At 46.1% G+C, this 19,845-nt stretch overlaps 1 protein-coding gene across 5 annotated transcripts; it reads right to left on the minus strand.

Moving 5' to 3' along the window:
* Window positions 1–990: 990 nt before the first annotated feature.
* Window positions 991–12,424, minus strand: LOC122384318 (cytochrome c oxidase assembly protein COX20, mitochondrial-like). 5 transcript variants are annotated; one of them, XM_043371618.1, is made up of 5 exons: window positions 10,120–10,160; window positions 8,613–8,615; window positions 6,252–6,324; window positions 5,649–5,821; window positions 991–1,965 (listed from the first exon to the last, which is right to left on the minus strand). In XM_043371618.1, the coding sequence occupies exons 3-5, from the start codon at window positions 6,294–6,296 to the stop codon at window positions 1,803–1,805; spliced, it is 381 nt and encodes a 126-aa protein (XP_043227553.1). In that variant the 5' UTR covers window positions 6,297–6,324; window positions 8,613–8,615; window positions 10,120–10,160; the 3' UTR covers window positions 991–1,802. The 5 variants fall into 5 exon arrangements, with proteins under 5 accessions (XP_043227553.1, XP_043227551.1, XP_043227555.1 ...); XM_043371616.1 differs by lacking the exons at window positions 8,613–8,615; window positions 10,120–10,160 and adding an exon at window positions 12,256–12,424; XM_043371620.1 differs by lacking the exons at window positions 8,613–8,615; window positions 10,120–10,160 and adding an exon at window positions 10,703–10,708.
* Window positions 12,425–19,845: the final 7,421 nt, after the last annotated feature.

The following is a 19,845-nucleotide window of genomic DNA, read 5'->3' on the forward strand; positions in this document are numbered from 1 at the left end:
TGCAAAACGGTCATACATGTATTCGCCGGAATGTTGAATAATTTGACAGATTGGAATATCAGCTCCCAGTCATCTTTACGTTGCCCTTTCGGGGATCGGGCGGCGGGCTTCGATCGGCAAGTGTCGGCGACTTCACTGGCGCCGTGTGGGGCGGCGCGGCGGCGCGGTGCCCTGTGTGACCTGCCGCGTGCCGTCCGCCCCCGCCGCCGGGCCGTCCGCCCCACGGCGCCGGGCGGAACGCGCAGCGCACCCGAGCGACGCCGTCTGCGCCAGTTACGCCCGCATTTACGGCGGCATACATCATCGCGTAATTGATAACATGCGGCGGCCTCGTAACTCGCCGCCGGGCCGTCAGATGGCACTAACGTCGCACGCTAACGGCGGTCCTGCGAGGTGAAGATGCCGCCGCACGCGACACCAGCCACCCAGCCAGGGGTGGAGGCGCTGGACAGAGCCGAAATGAGCCCAGTACACACCACTTCAATGATTGCCTTCAATCTTGTATGCTTCGGAGTAAGGAACTTAGTTTGTGATAGCGAAAGCATGTTGTAGGTAGATATCTGAGGGCCACAGACAAGCTACACAAGTCAAGTGAAGCATCTGAAAGCCTCATCAGAGACCTCAATACGAATGTTTGGACTGCGACCAAAACTAATTCCCTGTGAAGAGTGCTTACAGTAGAGCACAGTAAGCTCGCATGTAACTGGGCGCCCGCCGCCACATCACCAGGCTAGACATGCCGTGAGCAAACAGCCATCGACCTTCCTAGACAATACGAGTATTACGCCATCCAAGGACAAACAATCGTCTGGGCGGCGGCACTTTGTCTTCATTATGAATTTAACTTATGCCAGCAGGCAGTTCCGAACGTTCCGCCGCACACCTCAATGATGATTAACACACAGCACATAGCTCTGTGCTAATTAACTCGTCCGAAGTAGCACACGTTTTACCGAACGTGTGATGTTCAGTTCACGATGACACGTCACGTCCCTGTCAATGACATTTATTGCACAGCGCACGACACGCTCACAGCGACATACATGACTCGGCATATATCCCGGACGAAACCGGGTCACAGGGGTGAACGGCCTCTAAAGGGGTTCACACCGCCTCCAAACGACTCCTCACGACACGAGGTTCCAGTAAAACGGTCCTACAAGGTAAATAGAGTGAACACGGTCCAGTCAAGTTTCGGGATACACAACGTAAAACAATCGTATCCAAAACGTTGGCACGGTCCGCATTCTGAGCACCACACTATTTGACTGCATTTGAGTTATCCCACGACTTCCCAGGCACATGGCTGTAGTGGACAGCACACTGGCATGTCTGATACCCTGCTCTGGACAGCACGTCCAGTCTGCATGTCTAACGAGCACGTCACGAGCACGTCCTGTCTGCCGTGGCCCGGTGGCAGTTTTGTCGCCACCCGGGCGGGCGCCTCATGTCGGACGCTCTGCTGACGGGTGGTCCTGCCTCGGTCCATACGGACTGGGCTGGCCCGCTGACCGGCCGGCCGACGGGTCGTTAGTTTACTGCCGGACGGAGGACGGGGGCGGCGGATGGCGGTAGCAGACACGCTGTTTGGTTGATGAGCAGGAGAATACCACTGGGCAGACAGCCGTGCGCCGGTGGGCGGCCTGTCCATCGGGCAGCGCTCAGCCGTCCCTCAGCAGACTGCACGGACCCGACATCGCGGGGTTGGCCACAGCCCGGCACACCTCTGCAGTGGGATTCAGACGACACCAGCGACACGCAGCGGCCAAACGGCGAACTACAGACGAGCACTAGCTCCGGCCTCACGCGTCGGCGATCTCTGGCCGGGTCGGTGGCGCTGCGCCCCCCTCCGGGACCCCCACGACGTCTTCGTCGGTGCCCTCAGTGAGGATGTGCTGCTTCATGGCGTGCTTTAGCTGCCGGTGATGAAAGCTGGCGCGCGCGAATGTATACCGACAATAGAACCTGCGGCCAAAGGGCGATGGTTAGAAACACGCAGACAGACTAGGTCAAGTCACCAGCGTATCGATAAAACAGCCATACATCAAGTGTCGGTAGATACAACAGTACAAGTACATCGATAAAACAGTCTCATGTTTTAGATGAGAGGAGAATCAAGGTCTACCAGCCATCGATTTGCATAGCTTTGCCTTGGCTTTTGCCTGGAAAGGTTTGTTGCTAAAGAGAACACACGCATGCTCGTCAAATGTCGGCACGAAAACCTGCTTCAAAACCTGCTTTGTTTCAACGCGCCAGCAACAAGGATATGACGGCGAATTTTCCTCTTCATCATTAACAAAGGATAATCAGTTTATCAAATACATAGTTGATACTTGATAGCTTTCGAGTGTAGGACTGTCCTTGGTCCGTTCAACACTTCGACGTGTAAGGTGATGAATATATTAGAAGAGTGGAAGCCTTAGTTCACCTCAAAAGAGGTCGACTTTATGAGCAGCAGGGAAAAGGCAGACCACACCATTGCACTGCCAGGACATAGTAAGCACTCGAGTCAAACCTGGACTGTGGCCACACCAGAACCGTCGTTGGTTGTGCTATTTGAAAGTCGATTATCACACTTAACTACCAACCATAACATTGACACATGCACGCCTTATTCATAAATCATAACCCAAGTCGCAACCACGCCTTCACCTGTACCAAAAAGACCCGCCATTGCCCCCGTTTCAAGAACTATATGGCCGTGTCCACGGTCCAAACATTAATGGGCTTTGGAACTCAATACGTCAACGTGCCACACTCACGAGGACCGCAGCAAACCAGTGCACTTCAGAGTGTCACACACACCTGCACGCACAGGACCCCAACGAGGGGGAGGGGAGGGGAGGGACGGGGAGGATCACGGCCTGCATGTCACACGCCCTATGTAAGCACGGTGCTGATTATTCATTCATTGGGGGTCACGCAAGCGGCCAATTTTACACATTTATAGCCAGAAACGTGTCCGGCGCTACGATAAAACCGGAAGGTCGATTTCTAGGGCGCACGCAATTTCAGAGTGAAAAGCAAACTGCCGCACCGTGAAAAGGAATAAGACCCGACCGGCAACTATTTCAATGACTAATAATCGAAGCACTTATCGAGTCACTGCAGTACGATGACGAAAAATCGGCCTGAAACCTCCAGTTGTCTAATAGTGACAACGAACAAATAATTTATGAAAATGAAAAATATTGAAAGCGAGTCAATTCGACGAAAAGTCAGAAGTCTTATAGGCGAGTGGACGGGGTTGAAATGCCCGGTCAAATTCGAAATTATTTCAAGCCCAAAGGTAATTTTGACGCGGAAACTAACGGAGTGTTCATCCTCATGCACTCTACCCCATGTTCAGACTGAATGATCCACCACCCCACCCGCCGGCCGGCTAAGGTCAGCCGTGACCGCGCCCCCCGCGGGGTCACCAGCCGAGCCGTCTGAGTTGTCTGAACGCACCGTTTGGTCGATAGTCGCTGTCCGGCCCGGCACTGATCCGCGGGTCACACCGGAACCCAAGTTAATACGCTGTAACCTTGATCAAGTGGATGGGCCGGCGTGGAGCAAAATCTCCGTGGGGTGGACTGTGCTATCTGATTGCAACTAATCCCTAAAAAGGAATGGCAAGATGTCACAGCGCCTGCCGTAAGGTGATATCAATGTGATTCACACCGAGTTCTGGGCTCCAGACCTCGGTGGCACGCCTGCTAACACTCCACCACTGAACTTGTGTGGCAAGTGGTGCGTGTAGCGAGAATATTCCTCAGGCTAGGTGTCAGCTACACAGCTGCGCCGTCCACCTGTCCTTCGGCACGCGTGCTCGTCCGCCCATCCGTCCGGCTCCCTCCGTCCGTCGATCCAATTTCGTCTGTCTGTATACCTTCTTGTGTCCATTTAACTATCCACTTGTCCGTCTATCAGTCTATCTATCCATCCCTCTATTCGTCACAGAATTGCCGGAGCCCACACAGAAATTTCCACGATACAATTGCATAATCGATAGACAATGAGGTGGCAAACTTCTGTCACAGAGAGGAGAGAGCAGAGGCTGTGTTTCGTGGCGAAAACACAGATTCCTCTGATACTCGAGGGCAGCGCTTTTCGAGGAGCGCTGTGGCCCGAAGGTTTGAACTTTGAATTGTGAAAAACGCCCGCCCGCCGCGAAACACAATTCTAAAGAATAGTGTTTTAACTATTGACAACAAACCTTCGGTTACCCACCACCAAGTCGTGTGCGTTAAATCCCGGACAGCACCAACAAAAACCTTGTTTGCTCAACATCAAGCAAACAGTATTTTATGAGAATTATCTAACGACACTTCCCGACCCTTGTCTAAATTAGTTCGCTTACTTTGAAGCTCGGATGCTTTTTGCGAGCAAACTACCTGACTTACAAAGTCGGAACTCGTGCAAAACACCCGATATCGTTGGTGTTTACTGCGCACGGTAATTACCGTCAAATATTAAGAAGAGGTGCTTTTGAACTGAGGGATAGGCCACGGAGACGTAAAACAATATCCTTGTTACGTGGTTAAATGATAAAAGTAACGTGAAACTGAGGACGTAAATCAGCTGCGGGATACCGCCTAGCTCAACAGCATGTCTTTAATCGTAACTGCTGACAGACTTCACAACTCATAAGCTATCAACTGAATGAGGCGTCATCCGAAGAACTCGTCTCCTCTCAGCATCTGATGAGGGCACTTTGATAAAATGACTGAACGTATTATTCAGTTGTATCGTAAGATCTAAGAAGTGACCACACGTCTCCATCATCGATAATTGTGGACAGCGTGCATTACATTCCGTGATTGTACGCTGTACAGTGTGCAGCGTGCACTGTGCAGCACGCATCGCAAATATTAAGAAGCGGTATGCTTAAAACCATTTTTAAAAGTTTTGAAAATATAATTTCGACCACAAAAAGTCTCTACTGGCCGGTATTGTCCCTGTCCCCTGAAGTTCCATTCCAGCTTCCTGTTGGTAAGTACCGAACGGTACGTCTTTTTCCAGAGATGTTCAGACGCTGGGCCATTTCCGATACCGGCAGTGGTTGCGGAAGTCGTTTTATCGCTCCCGACATCCGGGCCAACATTGAGACGGATTCAGAAGCAATGACACATCGGGTTAATGGACGCTGAAGAAAATGTCAACGTCGGACGTAGCCGGATACTGTTGGCTGTTGCCATTATGGTTGCCATTATTTCTGGCTTGCATTTATCCTACGACGGTTTGCGAATACTGTGACGGTCAGCGATTATAGCCTACGATCGACGAATGCAGAATCGCCAAGCCTCCGATTTACCTCATGACATTGCATGGCAGGCGACGGCATAGCGGATCACACGCAAACTATCCTCACAAGACGCCTCATCGTCTTCCTAGTTACAACGGTACACCGCTATCAACTGAACGTATTATTGCAGTCATTATTGCAGCAGTCAGGTTGAAGTGCTGACTGCTGGTGCAGATCTGAGGTAAGGGTCTGCCTGCCTCAGTAAACCGACTAATCAGTTCCTGTCTCATACGCTATTATACATACTCACCAGTAACTTCATCCGAAACCTCGGTATGTAGATCAACTCATCAGTAGCATGTCCCACTCTCAATACACTGACTGTCCAGTAACCCTTTCCACACCCAGTGCACGGACTCACCAGTAGCCCAGGGTGGTGGTGAAAAATGTACCAAACGCCACATGACTCGCCGTCCGCGGCCGACTGGTCATCATAAAGGTGGTGAGCCCGGCGGCCAGGCCCGACCCGATGCCGGTCAGGTAGGTCTGGCGGAAACACGGGATGCTCGACAGCTGCCGGCCGTGCAGTGACACCTGGCGATAGACGGGGGAAGCTTCAGTACATGGTCATGCCACAGTCAGGTGAAGTGCTGACTGCTGGTGCAGATCTGAGGTAAGGGTACCTAACCTAACCTAATACCTATAGATCTCAGTCTGAGGCCTGAGCACAGATCAGACCAGTTGAGCAGTCTGCAGGCAGAAAATCTTCAGCTGCATTGGTAAAGTTAGGCACATCTTTATTAACTTTAACATTAGCAAACTGCTGATGGTGAAATAACAAGTGCATATGGATTAATATGCAGCAATAATTGTTTTCTAATTTCTTATCACTTTTATATAGTTTCAGGATTACTAGGCAAGCATAAGAAATAAATACATGTCTTACAGGACATGAACCAGCAAAATAAAAACTGACTACATTAGCTACGCAAATGGAGGAAACACTGAGATCACTTCAACTAACCTCTCTGTTTCCTGGCTCAGCTGGCGGCTTCTCATCCGTGGACATAGTGGTTGAGTCTTGACAAAGTGAAAAACTGGAAAAGGAATTCAATGTAAATGTTGAAACAATTTTTTAAGACTGGCAGGTGGAGCAGACGCCTGATTGGTAATGAGTATGCCAACAACTTTTCAGCAGGTGAAGTGTATCTCTAAAGTGAAAAACAATTGTATAATTGCAATCAAATGATCAAGCACTCTGGTGAACAGCATTATATGTATTATGTTTAATGGAATAACCTTCTGTTCAAAATTCTAAAAATTGCCAAAAGTTACAAAAACACTTGAATATATTTTGGATGCGTTCCTTCATTCGTTCAAGTGATAAAACGTTTTATCACTTGAACCCAGTGTTGCAATGTTGATGTTGTGGACTTGGAGCATTCGTTGAGACTTAAGCCTGACCCCGACCCTGGCCTGTCTGTTTTCAAATCAAAGACGAAAAAAATTTGCATTTTTTTGAAATGCAAAAAAAGACATAATTTTTTCCAATCAAATTATCTAGGCAAAGAACATGGCAAAAAAAGATGGAACCAGAGGCAATGAACAGAGGTGCTGAAGGTCTAAAACAGCATGGCAATAATGTTATGCAACAATCAACATTAATTGACATTGCCTTGACTAGCATAGCATTTCAGCCTGAATTGCCAGCTTCCACGCAAATAAAACAATTATGAAGATGAAAACATGTTTTTCAATGTTTTTAGGAAACCCATTGTAAGGAAGAAAATATCATATCTTATAAGTTTCAAACATCGAACATTATCTCAAGATCCTTACAGATATTATCAGTCGGTGACACACCAGGGAAATAAGCTAAAATTAGAGCGCTCTATTTATTGCTTCCGCTACTTCACCGTCTCCCATAGGGTCCTGTGTTGAGCTGGTGTCGAGGCTCTAAAAATGACGCCGATTTTTGCACCCTTCTCACGAAAACCGCTCGGACCGCCTGGAAACCAATTGTTCCGCTCTAAAAATTTCATGATCGACGGGAAAATGAACGAGGAAAAGATTGGTCCTGAAATAATTCTGAACTCCCTGTAGAACATATCGAAATATGGCTGCAAACTAGAAGCATGTCAAAATCGACAAAACAATACAAATAAACGTACAGGGATTTTTTTATTTTCCATGCATCTGTGTATGAAATCAGTCGCTTTTTCGGAAAGATCATCTTCTGTTTAATAAATAATTCCACAATTGCAATCGAGAAAAAAAAACATTTCTGCTGTGACAGCAGTTTTGGCATTATGCCAGTTGTGTGGCGTGCGCGGTGCTGCGTGGTCGTTGGGACGGAGTTGTGAGTATTTTCGGTGTTTAAAATGGTTGATGGCCATTTGAACCAGCTTTACATTATTTCCTACCAAGTTCCGCATCAAATTATTGCTTTGAAAGACCATTGAACCCCTTATCTCTTCATGAAACACGATCATATTCATCGTCGACGAAAATGGCGCGGGACTCCAGTTGCGTTTCGATCGAAATAAATCGTAAATTAAATAATATTCGATGATAAGTATCATATTCTAGTGACGTATTTTCATAAAATAAGGCATAAACTTTGCAAGGAAGTCAACATTGGATAATTGAATTCTTATTTTGCTCACATATCCTTGTAGTAGTCAAATGGCTCAATTGTTAGATAAATGTAAATATATGTTTTGGCTTGATGTTTGCTATGAAACCACCCAGCCACTTGCTCGTTGAGTGGTTTTCTGATAATTACCTGATAATCATTTCTCCTTTTCCTTAAAAGAAACTAAAATTCTTTTCAAAGTAACCCATTTTTAGGAAAGTCGGCTTGCTCATTGACATTTCATGTTCTTGTTTTGTTATTGCTGGCAGTATTTTGATACAATAATGCAATATGAATTTCTTGCAATAATAAAACCTAAGACAAACTTCGTTAATGCGTCAATCAAACACCCAACAGAAAGATTGCGAGTCCTTGTGACGTGAAGTAGAATATTCTATGAATGTGTTTTATAGAATATGCCAAATTTTAAATCAATTTATTATTTGATACTGATGGCTGAGCATGTGAATTATGCCACAATATAATTTTATTTTCTGGTTTTGAAATAGCCGGCAGTATTTTACTTCAACAAATGTAATATACATGGAATACATGTTGTTATGTTATGTTAAAAGTTAAATAACAGCCAACAGAAGGGGCTGTTTCAGCAGATAATGTTTGTACCTTATGCATTACCTTTCTTTTCTGCAGGACCATGCTTCCGCTGGGTGGTCAACATTTGCCTCCTGAAGAAGTTGAGCAACATGAAGACCACCAGATGAGGTGTCTGCAGTTCATGTGGAACTCTGCAGACTACAAGTGTTATGCCAACCACAACCATAGTGCTGTGATCATGGAGGCATGAACCTCATGACAACACTTCAGATTTGCAGTTGTACCAAAGTGTGATTCAAACCACCTGTGGCATCTCACTCAATGCGTGAACAGTGTGATCATTGTGCAGTGTTCAGCTGCAACTAAGACATTTATTAGTGACTTGTTTTGCAATTAGCCACCAAAAGCATTTTTGGGCTGGCTGCTGTAATTTGTTGTGCACTGCGCAATAGTGGTAGTGTTTTGTCACTTGTCAAGTTGTCAGTTGTGCATGTTGCATGTTTCTCTCCCCTCGGCCCTCATTATCAGTTAAGTGGTGAATTGGCATCACTCAGTCTCCCCAGATCTCCTTTGGCTGTCTGTCAACCACCTAACTTGAGATGGTATTTGCTAATAGTGTCAGAAAAGAAGTGATTGTAGACATATTTTTTAGGAATATGAGCTCCGTTTCATGCGTGTTCCAGTGGTCATTTTGTCACATGTCCCATAGTGTAATAAATGGAAACTGTTGTTCCCTTTTGAAGGTACTCGCGGATGCAGAAAGCGTTGGGCCTAATTATTAAACGCACCCTCCTATCAGCGACGCACGAAATCGACAAATATCATCCTTTTTAGAACAGGAGGAAACGAAAACTTGTGAACATAGCTGTGCCTACAACAGTGCATAGGGAATTGAAATTCTGGGAGTTTTTGAAATTCGGAGAAACTCAAGTTGTCGACAGGTATGCCCCCTTGTACGTCTAAGACCGCCTAAAAAAAAAACGTCTACAAATGAAGGTAGTATTCGTATGTTCGTTGTAATTGCAGCAGCCTAGCATTTAGCAACATGCATTGCGGTCCGATGGCGAATTACACTCGTGCTCAAAAACTATGCCGGCAACTGCCAATGCACTTAGGTCATAGGTGAGGAGAGGAAGGGGTATGTCAAATGTCAATATCATAGAAATGGCTTCTTCTATTGAGCTGTGCCTATTGTACATAATTCAACCAATCTATGCATTTCGTTTCTTGCAATCTACTCATGCTTTCACTCCGGCTTCAGAGTAATCATCCCATATTGTACGTCTTAAGATATTGATTTCTATGGCAGTTCGCAATTGCTAGCCACGTCTCACCTCAGTTTGGTGGCCCCGCATCGCCCACTCGGCCGCTCTAAAATTGACTTACGGAGGAGGATGGTGGCTTTTATTTTAGCTTCTCCGCTGACTGCGGGGAGCGCCGTCGCCGAGGTAGGAGCAATAATTGGCTTGTGTTTGGGACTAATTTCCACGCTTAATTATCATTTTTATGTTATTTTAATTAATTCATGTTAATCTTTGACGCATTCTCTTTCTATTGATACCATCCACCGGTCTGAGAAGTACTGCCTTGCTGCGTAAGGGCTGATAAAAGATCACGCTTTTAGGGGTATCTCTTCAACATGGGGCAGGAGCAATAAATAGAGCGCTCTAATTTTAGCTTATTTCCCTGGTATGTCACCAACTGTTATCTAGCGCCCGCCTCACACACACCGTCGAAGTTTGCGCCAGTTTTGTAACTTCTCCATCGTTATTGTCGACCCCCACCGGACACGATTTGGTAGCCGGGGTCTGTGACGTCAGTTGGGTATGAAGTTTTCCCTTCACCATAGGCTTTACACACAAACTGGCCGAAGTTCATGCCAGGAAAGCCCGGCCTAAAAGTGCTAAAAATGATTAAATTTTGCCCTCATTAGATTCATTGCTTCATTTTATAACTAAAAACGTCCATTATTAGGCCTCCATGATGGTAAAAAGTTTTCAAAATCGAAGAAACCCGAGACGGAGACAACTGTAAGACAAAACTAGAGTCTCTGGATCAGAAACTGTGCAATGTGGAAAAGGCACTGCTGCAGCACATGAAACTCATGGAGCGGGCTCTTAAAGAGCAGGAGAAAAACATCTCCGATCAAACAAAGTTGATTGAAAGGTCAATCAAGATGGACCACGAACAAAATCAGACTCAGCTCAGCTTTGCTGAGATTGTGAAGGGATCATGCAATGCAAGGATATGATGAAAGAGGTCACAAGTAAGCTAAACTCAGTGACGCAGGGCAATGCTTCTAGGGGGACTGAAGGTCAAAACAGAAATGAGGTAGCCGGAGGGGTGTTCACGGGCACCGCACACTGCTGCGTGCGGTGTGTGCGGTGCGTCCAGCAGGCGTGGGGGTAGGGGATGGGTAGGCGGCTCTGACGTCACGGCTGCGTGCGGTGGACGGTCCGCTGTGGCCAGTTCCGACCGGCCACAGCGGTCGCTGTGTGCGGTGACGGAAGGCTGACGTAGGGACGCAGTGGGCGGAGCTTGGAGGCTGTGTGCGGTCCGACCGCACACAGGGCCCGTGAACAGCCCTCGGGATACTGGATTCCTTCCTGGATAAGGAACACAGAAAGCTGAACCCAAGGCCCTAAATACAACCTAGTCAACCTAGTCAACCTAGTCATTCACAACATGAAGGAGTCCCCTGGTGAGAATGCTCGTGAAAGAGCTGACAGAGATGCAGAAAAATTCAAGGTGATGATTCAACAAGGATTGAGATTAGTTGTTCATACGGCCTTGGTTCATACTACAAAGTGCTTCCGAGTCGGAAAGAGGAATGCAGACAAGCCACGGCTCCTCATCATCTCACTGGATAACCTTGACACTAAACATGAAATACTGAGGCATGCCCGAGACCTCCGTGACACTGATGAATATGGCAACATATACATCACACCAGATTTGACAAAGCTTGAGCGTGAGCAGGGCAAGAAGACAAGGGAAGAACTTGCTCGGAGAAGACAGGCTGGAGAGAGGGATCTGGTGATCTGGCGAGGAAAGATCATCAAGAAAACCATCCACCAGCGTGATGCAAGACCTACACCGATGGAAGTGAATCGGGAACCTGTGAACAGTGAGCAACAAGAAGTGGTAGTCACTGAATCTTCCGCTGCCACACCCCGTGAGCAAACCCCAGCTCCTGCAGCTCCTGCTGTGACATGTGCCAACGGGGGGAGCGGGAGACAATCGTCTGACCCAGTGAGCATAAGCACTGGGATATTTGGTGATCTCGCAAGACACCCCGAGCACAACACTCAGCCAGATGCGCAAAGTTCACGAATGCTGGCCCCTTCCAGTTCCCGGAATTGACTAAGACCCAGCAAGAGAAATGATACGAAGAAATGGTTAAAGGTTTTTTATACAAATGCAGACCAATTAGTTAATAAAAGAGAAGATTTATGTATGTGCATTGCCGGTAAGGAGCCTGATGTGATAATGGTAACTGAGGTGATACCTAAGGCCCAAGTACTTCCCATTGACCAAGCACTATTGGCAGTGCCGGGTTACCAGATGTATTCAAACTTTGACCTTTCTCAGGCAAGACTGGGAGCTAGTGGCCAGAGAGGCATTTGCATATATGTCAAGGAATGGCTCAAGACTAGTACACATGCTTACTGTGATGCAGAACTGGTAGAGCAGTTGTGGATTCAGGTCCGACTAGAGGGAGCAGATACGCTGGTAATTGGATGTCTATACAGAAGTCCTTCTGCCAATGGCCACCACAGTGTAAACAACCTGGTAAAACTGTTGAATACTGTATGTGACACCAACCCATCTCACTTACTTCTGGCTGGAGATTTTAATCTCCCTGAGATTGACTGGGAGAGTTCCTTCTCAAGGGCACCAGATTCCCACTGTTCACATACTTTTGTTGATGCGATAAACGGATGCTTCCTACATCAACATGTGACCCAGCCAACCAGATATCGACCTGGTTCTGAACCCCATGTGTTAGACTTGGTACTTACCAATGAGGAGAGCATGGTTGAGAATCTCATATGTGAGCCAGGGCTTGGTCACAGTGACCATGTTACTATATGGTTTGACCTCTACTGCTACATTGCTAAACAGAGCTTGACGATGGCAAAACTGAACTTCAAAAAGGCAAGTTTTGATCGTATGAATGAATTGATAAGCAACCACGGGTGGAGAATGTTTGAAAAAGTTACCCCGGCCGGCGACCGAAAGTCAGAAAGACGATGATGCTCAAATATTTGTCAACGGTTATCAACAAACCCCTATTCTGTGGCATGGAATAATGGATGTCTGCCGTTTGTACGTTTTTAGGGAAAACTGCTGCACGCAGGTGCGGAAGATTTCGTAATTGTAACAACAATTTTGCAACACGCCTTAAAATTTCGGACGCATGTCACCTAGTGCTAGGTCAGGTCATCAGGTCAACTTTGCTGGATGATCGTGCCAAAAATGCCATCATGCCCTTTGCAAAGCTTATTCCGTGGAAGTTGCAACCTTCCCACACAAAACAAATTGTCAAATTTGACCGTTTTGACTTGAGCTCACACCTGATATATTATTCGCGACCGAGCCTTAAACGAGTAATCGGATGTTTTGTTTGCAGTGTTTAAGCTCCGTTATGTTCATGAACTGTGAGAAAAGTTGTCGGAGAACGCTAAAATCAGAGAAATTTGGCTTTAAATGATTTATGGTGATTTTATTATTGAGCTTGCCTAAAACATGACCAGATTTCTCTGATCACGTTTGTCGCTCTTTTAAACGTCGTTCCGCTTCTCGCCTCGTAGCCCAGTAGCCGAGTTAGAAGGAGCGTGAAAAGCCCACCTCTCGACTCAACGTGTTACGATAAGGCCACCACCCTGGCGCGGGTTAAGTTGGGGGAGCCTTGAGCCCCAGCAGCTCGTCCTTCTATCTCACTGATATTACCCTCGTCCTGTCTTGTGATGTTATTACAGTGCCATTTTACGATAACGGCCCTTAAATATGATTAACTTCTGTTTGATGAAACATGTCGGGCTCCGCGCGACTTAAAAACATAGAAGCTCCAAAATGAAAATAAAGTTAATTTTCAAGAACTTTTCAAGGTAGATAAGAATAATGAGAGACGCTTTTATAGATGGCAGTTTTTTTTTCGTATGGAGACAGCATTTAGGATTTACAAAAGTGGAAAAAGTTACCCCGGCCGCGCCGGGGTCGGCTGAAAGTTACCCCGGCCACGGCCGGGGTGGCCGGGGCAGGTTCTCCACCCATGTAAGCAACGTAAGGTGGGATGGATTGGTGGATGGGACTTTGCAGAACAACTATACATTTTTCAAGAATACCATGGATGGCATCATAACAGCATGCGTCCCGCCCACCAGGGAATGCCCAAAAAGAAGAAACCTGTATATAAACAGTCAAGCTCTGCAGCTCCGAAGGAAGAAAGTATCACTGTGGAACACATATACAAGGACAAGGGAGCCAGTAGATCATGCAAGATTTGCTAGATGTCGAAACCAGTTGAGACGGTTGACAAGATGTCTCCGAGCACAGTTTGAAGAAGAGCTCACTTCTGAGATCAAGAGGAATCCCAAGAAGTTTTGGCAATATACAAACTCCCGTCTTAAGACCAGATCCAGAATTGGAGAGCTACAAGATGGTACCGGTGTAGTGGCAAGCTCAGACAAGGATAAGGTGGAAATGTTGAACAGGTTTTTCAGCACTGTTTTTACTGCTGAGGATCTGAACTACATTCCACTCCCTACATACCAGTTCGAAGGTGAGGTACTCTCGGATGTGACCATATCTCCAGGCATTGTTGAGAACAAGTTGAGAGCACTGAAGATAACTGGGTCACCCGGTCCCGATCAGATGCACTCAAGAATTTTGCGGGAGACAGCTAGTACCATTGCAGTCCCCTTGGCTGGGCTCTACCGTAAATCACTGGATGATGGTGTCCTCCCAGATGACTGGAAATTGGGGTTGGTTGTACCGATTTTCAAGAGTGGTTCAAAACAAGACCCTGGTAATTATCGCCCGATAAGCTTGACAGCTATTCCGTGCAAGATTCTAGAGGCCATCATTAGAGAAGAAATCATGAACCACCTGAACACCCATCAGCTGCTATCGTCTGACCAGTATGGGTTCAGATCCAAACGCTCTTGTACGGCCCAGCTGTTGCACACCCTGGATGACTGGAGCCAAATGGTAGAGGATGGTCATACGGTAGATGCGATCTACTTAGATTACAGAAAAGCTTTTGATGCAGTACCTCACCAGAGACTTCTTGCCAAACTCAAAGCATATGGCATTGGGGGTAAGCTCCTTGAGTGGATCAGAGCATTTCTAACCGACAGAAGACAGCAAGTTGTTATCAATGGAATATGCTCTGACTGGGTTCCAGTTCCAAGCGGAGTCCCCCAGGGGACAGTCCTGGGGCCGCTGCTCTTTGTTATATATATTAACGACATGCCTGATGTGACTGAGTGCCCAATGAAAATTTTCGCTGATGATACTAAAATCTACCAGGCGTCAGTTGAGAGGAGCAAACTTCAAGAGGATATTAACAGCATTCTGGCATGGTCCGAGAAGTGGCAGCTGCCGTTTAACGAGTCGAAATGCAAGGTACTCCACATAGGATCTGGAAATCCTCTCCAAACATACAAAATGCGGGACAGGATTCTTCTAGCAACTCCTCTGGAGAAGGATCTGGGTGTCCTGATGGACCAAGAACTCAAGTTTAGGAAACAGGCAGCTGCAGCTACTGCCAGGGCCAGCAAGATCATGGGTGTCATTAAGAGATCTTTTCAGAAACTGGATCATGAAACTCTACCAATTCTCTTCAAAACCTTGGTGCGACCACATCTTGAATATGGTTATGCAGTATGGGGACCTTTTAATCGTGCGGACCAAATCCTCGTCGAGCGTGTACAGAGGCGCGCTACAAAGCTTGTCCGAAACATCAGACACAGACCATACACAGAGAGACTTCAGCTCCTGAACCTGCCATCATTGTATTATCGTCGTAGAAGAGGCGATATGATCCTGGCGTACCAGATCTTCCATGCTGGCATCGACATTCACCCAGAAATCTTCTTTGACCAAGCAACCGGAAGTATCACCAGAGGGCACCAATGGAAGTTGAAGAAGCTGCGTGCCGAATCCAGGATCAGGAGAAACGCATTTGCTTCAAGGATTGTAAATGACTGGAATTCCCTTCCAACCTATGTGGTCAACTCACCCTCACTCAACACATTTAAATCCAACCTAGACTGTCACTGGGCGGACCTTGCCTTCGCCATCCCCGAACAGGACCGATAGCCTGGCATCCTTACCATGAGCTTGGTCAGAACGAGACCCACAGGCCTAGTTGGCCTGACAAAATCTCGAAAAGCTGTAAGTAAGTAAGTAAGTAAGTTCAAGTAGATGCTGTCCGAGCACAATCTTGTAGCATCACGTCGCATCACGTGACTTCTTTTCAGCAGATTGTATATAATGGATCATATATTTATACGATTAACGCCTAAAACATCATAAATAATACACTCTTAACATTTATTACTTCTGTTTAACCCTATTCCGGGCGGGGGGCCTTAACCCTCGCCTTGGCAGGGGGGGTCTATGCGACCCCCCTAAGGTTTTTCGAAGATAGCGTAAAAACGGCGGCGCGCAGCTCCGCCAAATTTGGCACAGCCTATGGGGCAACCTTTTTACATATGACCTGAAAATTTCAGGTCCGAGTGACCTTGGGTCAGGTCACCAGGTCAGAAAAACCAGTACAAGGTCATGGTCAAATTTCAATTTTCTTTTTGCACCTGTCCAACTCACAGTTTTGGACTGATTTCCTTCAAACTTTCAGGATGTGCTAAGTTCACCGAGTTGTATAGCATATAGTTCGGGTTTTTGAGGTCACTGACCTGAGGTCAGTTAGAGGTCATTACGTCGTAATGTTAAGATGGGAAAATACTAAATTCGGAAAATACTGGAGATATCCGCTTCGTTCTGTCACTTTTGTGCTTTGAAACCACAGTACTTAACAGCAGGTCACTTGGTGCTTCTTCGTTTGGTGCACTTATCCATGGGTCAGGTCAAATGAGGTCAACTGAGGTCAAATGACGTTTTTGCCATTAACTTGGCACATAATGACGCTAGAGCTTAAAAATGGTACCATTGTGTTCCTGGTGATCAGCCGAATCGAATGATATGCAATATGATGCCATTTGGTTAACTTGAACTTAATTTATTAATTTAAGTTTACTTAAAATTTAAGAAAAAGTTTAAGTACACTTAAGCAAGCTTAAAAGTATATCATTCGACGCGCCTTGACGTGCTGAGTTCACTGGTGTTTTTTTTTTTTTTGCTCTAGCTTAATTAGATCAAAAGTTATAAGCGAAAAACTTTTGACCTGTTTTTAGCGAAATTTTTTACATTTATACCCCCCCCCCAAAAAAAAAACCCTAAATATTGACCTAGAGCAACCAAATTTGCACAGCGGCGAGAACTCCAGGGGGCCCACCTACCTACCAAATTTGGTGTTTCTAGATGCCATAGGAACCAATCGCGAGGGGGGGTCGCATCGACCCCCCCCCTGCCAGGCCGTGTTATGAAAAATGCCCTGCCAGGGCGAGGGTTAAAGGCCCCCCCCACCCTTCAGGTTTTTCTTGTGCCATTGCCAAACGCCGCAAGACTGAAAGCTCATACTCGGTGACTTTTCCTGAACATTCATTAAGCACATTTTGACAAAAAAAAAAGTTGCCGGGTCAGGTCAGGTCAGGTCACCAGAGGCGGTTTGGTGACCCCCACCTCAGAAAAGTTTGCAATCACGCCAGAGCTTTTTTGACGGATCAATTTCTTCTCTTCAGGTTTTAGGGTGAATAGGTCAAAAACGCCCCCAGTAAGCGCGAAACCTTCTGACACTCAACCTAACCCAGATTACTCAAACCTTTGGGCACCATCATGTAGCTCATTCTTTTTACTACGCTTTGAGACCAAGAAAAGACACTTGCGTGTGGTATTTAACCCCCAAAAAAGGTTTCCGCATACCCTTACAAAAGGGCGTTTTGCCCCACACCCTGGGTAATACGCCCACACCCATGTGCAAAGCGCCCCCACCCCATCCATCAACAGAGAAAATGATGAACATGGCACAACTTGACGTCATTCTGACGTCATTTGTGGTCAACCTATCATAGCCTTTGGAATAAAATGTTGTTGCAATGTGTAAAATGGATGCCCGGAGGAGTCCTGAAAGTTTGGTGACGATATCTGCAGTCGTTTAGGATGTATCAGCAAAAAAGGACAGGGAGAGGCCTTTTCGGCCCCGACCTACAGGGCGCTGCCCTGCACTCTCACCACCGTGCAAAACGCCCCCCTTTCAGAAAACTGGGGGCGTCTTGCCCCATGCATCGAGTAGGCGTCTTTCCCCATCCACTCCATTTCCGGTCAACAAAATATTGACAAAAAACGCGCCACTAACGCCACAGCATAATAAATTCAACAGAATGACAATAAAACGCAGTTTTGAGTGATGTGCACAATAGCAAGTTTTGTGAAATAAAGAGGGCATCAAAAGCTTAGGAATCTTCTGTAAAAACAACAAAAACAACACCCAAAACCAACATCAGCACCTACCCACGCTGCTCCCCAAGACGCAGAACCGGAAATAGAGAACTACGTAAACAAGCAGCTGACTGTTCTGAAAGACAGGATAAAACACCTATCCGCCGATAAGATCTACGATTTTTTTAGGGGAGGCGTTTAACCCAGGGGTGCGTTTTCCCCACAGTTACCCTAGTTAGGGTACCAGTATGTGCAATTTGTATATCTCAGAATTTTTACATCTGTGACCTGAGGTGAGGCCAGAGCAGACTCGTGACCTTTACATTGCAAGCCTGTGGGAAAATATTGAAACGCCTCCTGCTTCGTGTAAACGAGTCAACCCCCCCCCCCCCAATTCTTTCAGTATTATGGAAGATTATCTCATCGGTGATGATCCTGGTGCCGCTAATTGACAGGGGCACTGGCAAAGGTCATCTGAGGTCATGTGACGTCATGAATCGTTTTTCTGTCAATAAATCACGAACGATGGTGCTAAAGACTTGTAAGTGGTAGGTACCAAACTGCTCGCCTGGTCAAGGCGCTTCGTTTGGTATGCAGCATGACCATACCCCACAACCTCATTGATGAATGACCTGACCTTGACCTCGGGTCAAATTTCAAATTGACCTGTGACGGTCATCGCATACTTATTTCGCGTCGCCTCGACGAGAGCAACAAAAAATGTATTAATTTTATGTCTCCATGTTTCTTAGTTTAAAAGTTATAAAGACAACTAATTCCAAAACATTTTATCGTTGATGACCTCTGGTGACCCCAATATTGACCTGACCTGAAAATGTTTTATAAAAGTTGTAGATCTTTAAGCGACCTATCACACAACGTTTGTCGTTTGTCGCTGCGATGTGTAGTTTTTGAGATCTGAAGAAGGGGCCGAAAAGGCCCCCCCCCCCGCCCAGAATCGAACCTTTCAGAGTCCGCCCGGAATAGGGTTAAGTCATTACATTGCAAAACGCAAAGATTATCACGACAGTCACGACCTAGGTCAAACCGATGACGTCACAGGTCAGGTCAAATGTCGAATTTTACCGTTTACAAGCATCTCAAGAAATGCGTTGTAAACTCGAGTAAAATGCATTTCGTTGAAAATCATCGATTGGGAAATGTTCGTCAAACACATATTTTGCTATTTGAGGTCACTGATACCAGGTCAGGTCACAGAGGTCAGGTCACTGAGGGTCACAATATACATGAATATCATGTGATGTATGTTTTATGGTCCATTTTATATGCCAAATGCGATTATGTGGGTCAAACAGCCCTTGGAGTCAGTTTATATTATGCTCTGGTGAAGGTCAGGTCAAGGTCAGGTGAAATTAGGTCAAATTTCAAAGTTGATATTTTTGCATAAAATGGGTATCGATTCGGTGCAACTCGTCACGGGAAGTTCAATGGTGGTCCTTGTTTTGCGCTACGTGGTCTAGAATTGCTAAAAAAAAAAAATGAGTTAAAAAATTTGACGTCAACAATTTTGAACAGTTTTTCGCTATAACTTGGCCAAAAAGGATGTATCGATCTAAAATTCGGTATGTATATAGAAGAGCGCAGAAACTCTCACATGTGTCCCGGTTTTTCCGAAATTTGAGAAAAAAAACTGGGATTTTTTGCGTTTTTCTAAAAAAATCATTCTTTTTTTACTTTTTGGGGTCGAAATCCCAAAACGTTAAAAACAAACGAGATAGCAGTTTTGTAGCGCCGCTTTTTATCCAAATGACCATGCAAAGAACTTTGAAATTGCTTGGTAACTGTAGCTTTTGTGAGCGTTTCAAGATTTCATATTTTTACTTTTTTGCTCATTTTTGCTCGA

The sequence above is a fragment of the Amphibalanus amphitrite genome, unplaced genomic scaffold, assembly GCF_019059575.1.
Source record: "Amphibalanus amphitrite isolate SeventyFive unplaced genomic scaffold, NRLGWU_Aamphi_draft 000186F_arrow, whole genome shotgun sequence".
NCBI classification, from domain to species: Eukaryota; Metazoa; Arthropoda; class Thecostraca; order Balanomorpha; family Balanidae; genus Amphibalanus; species Amphibalanus amphitrite.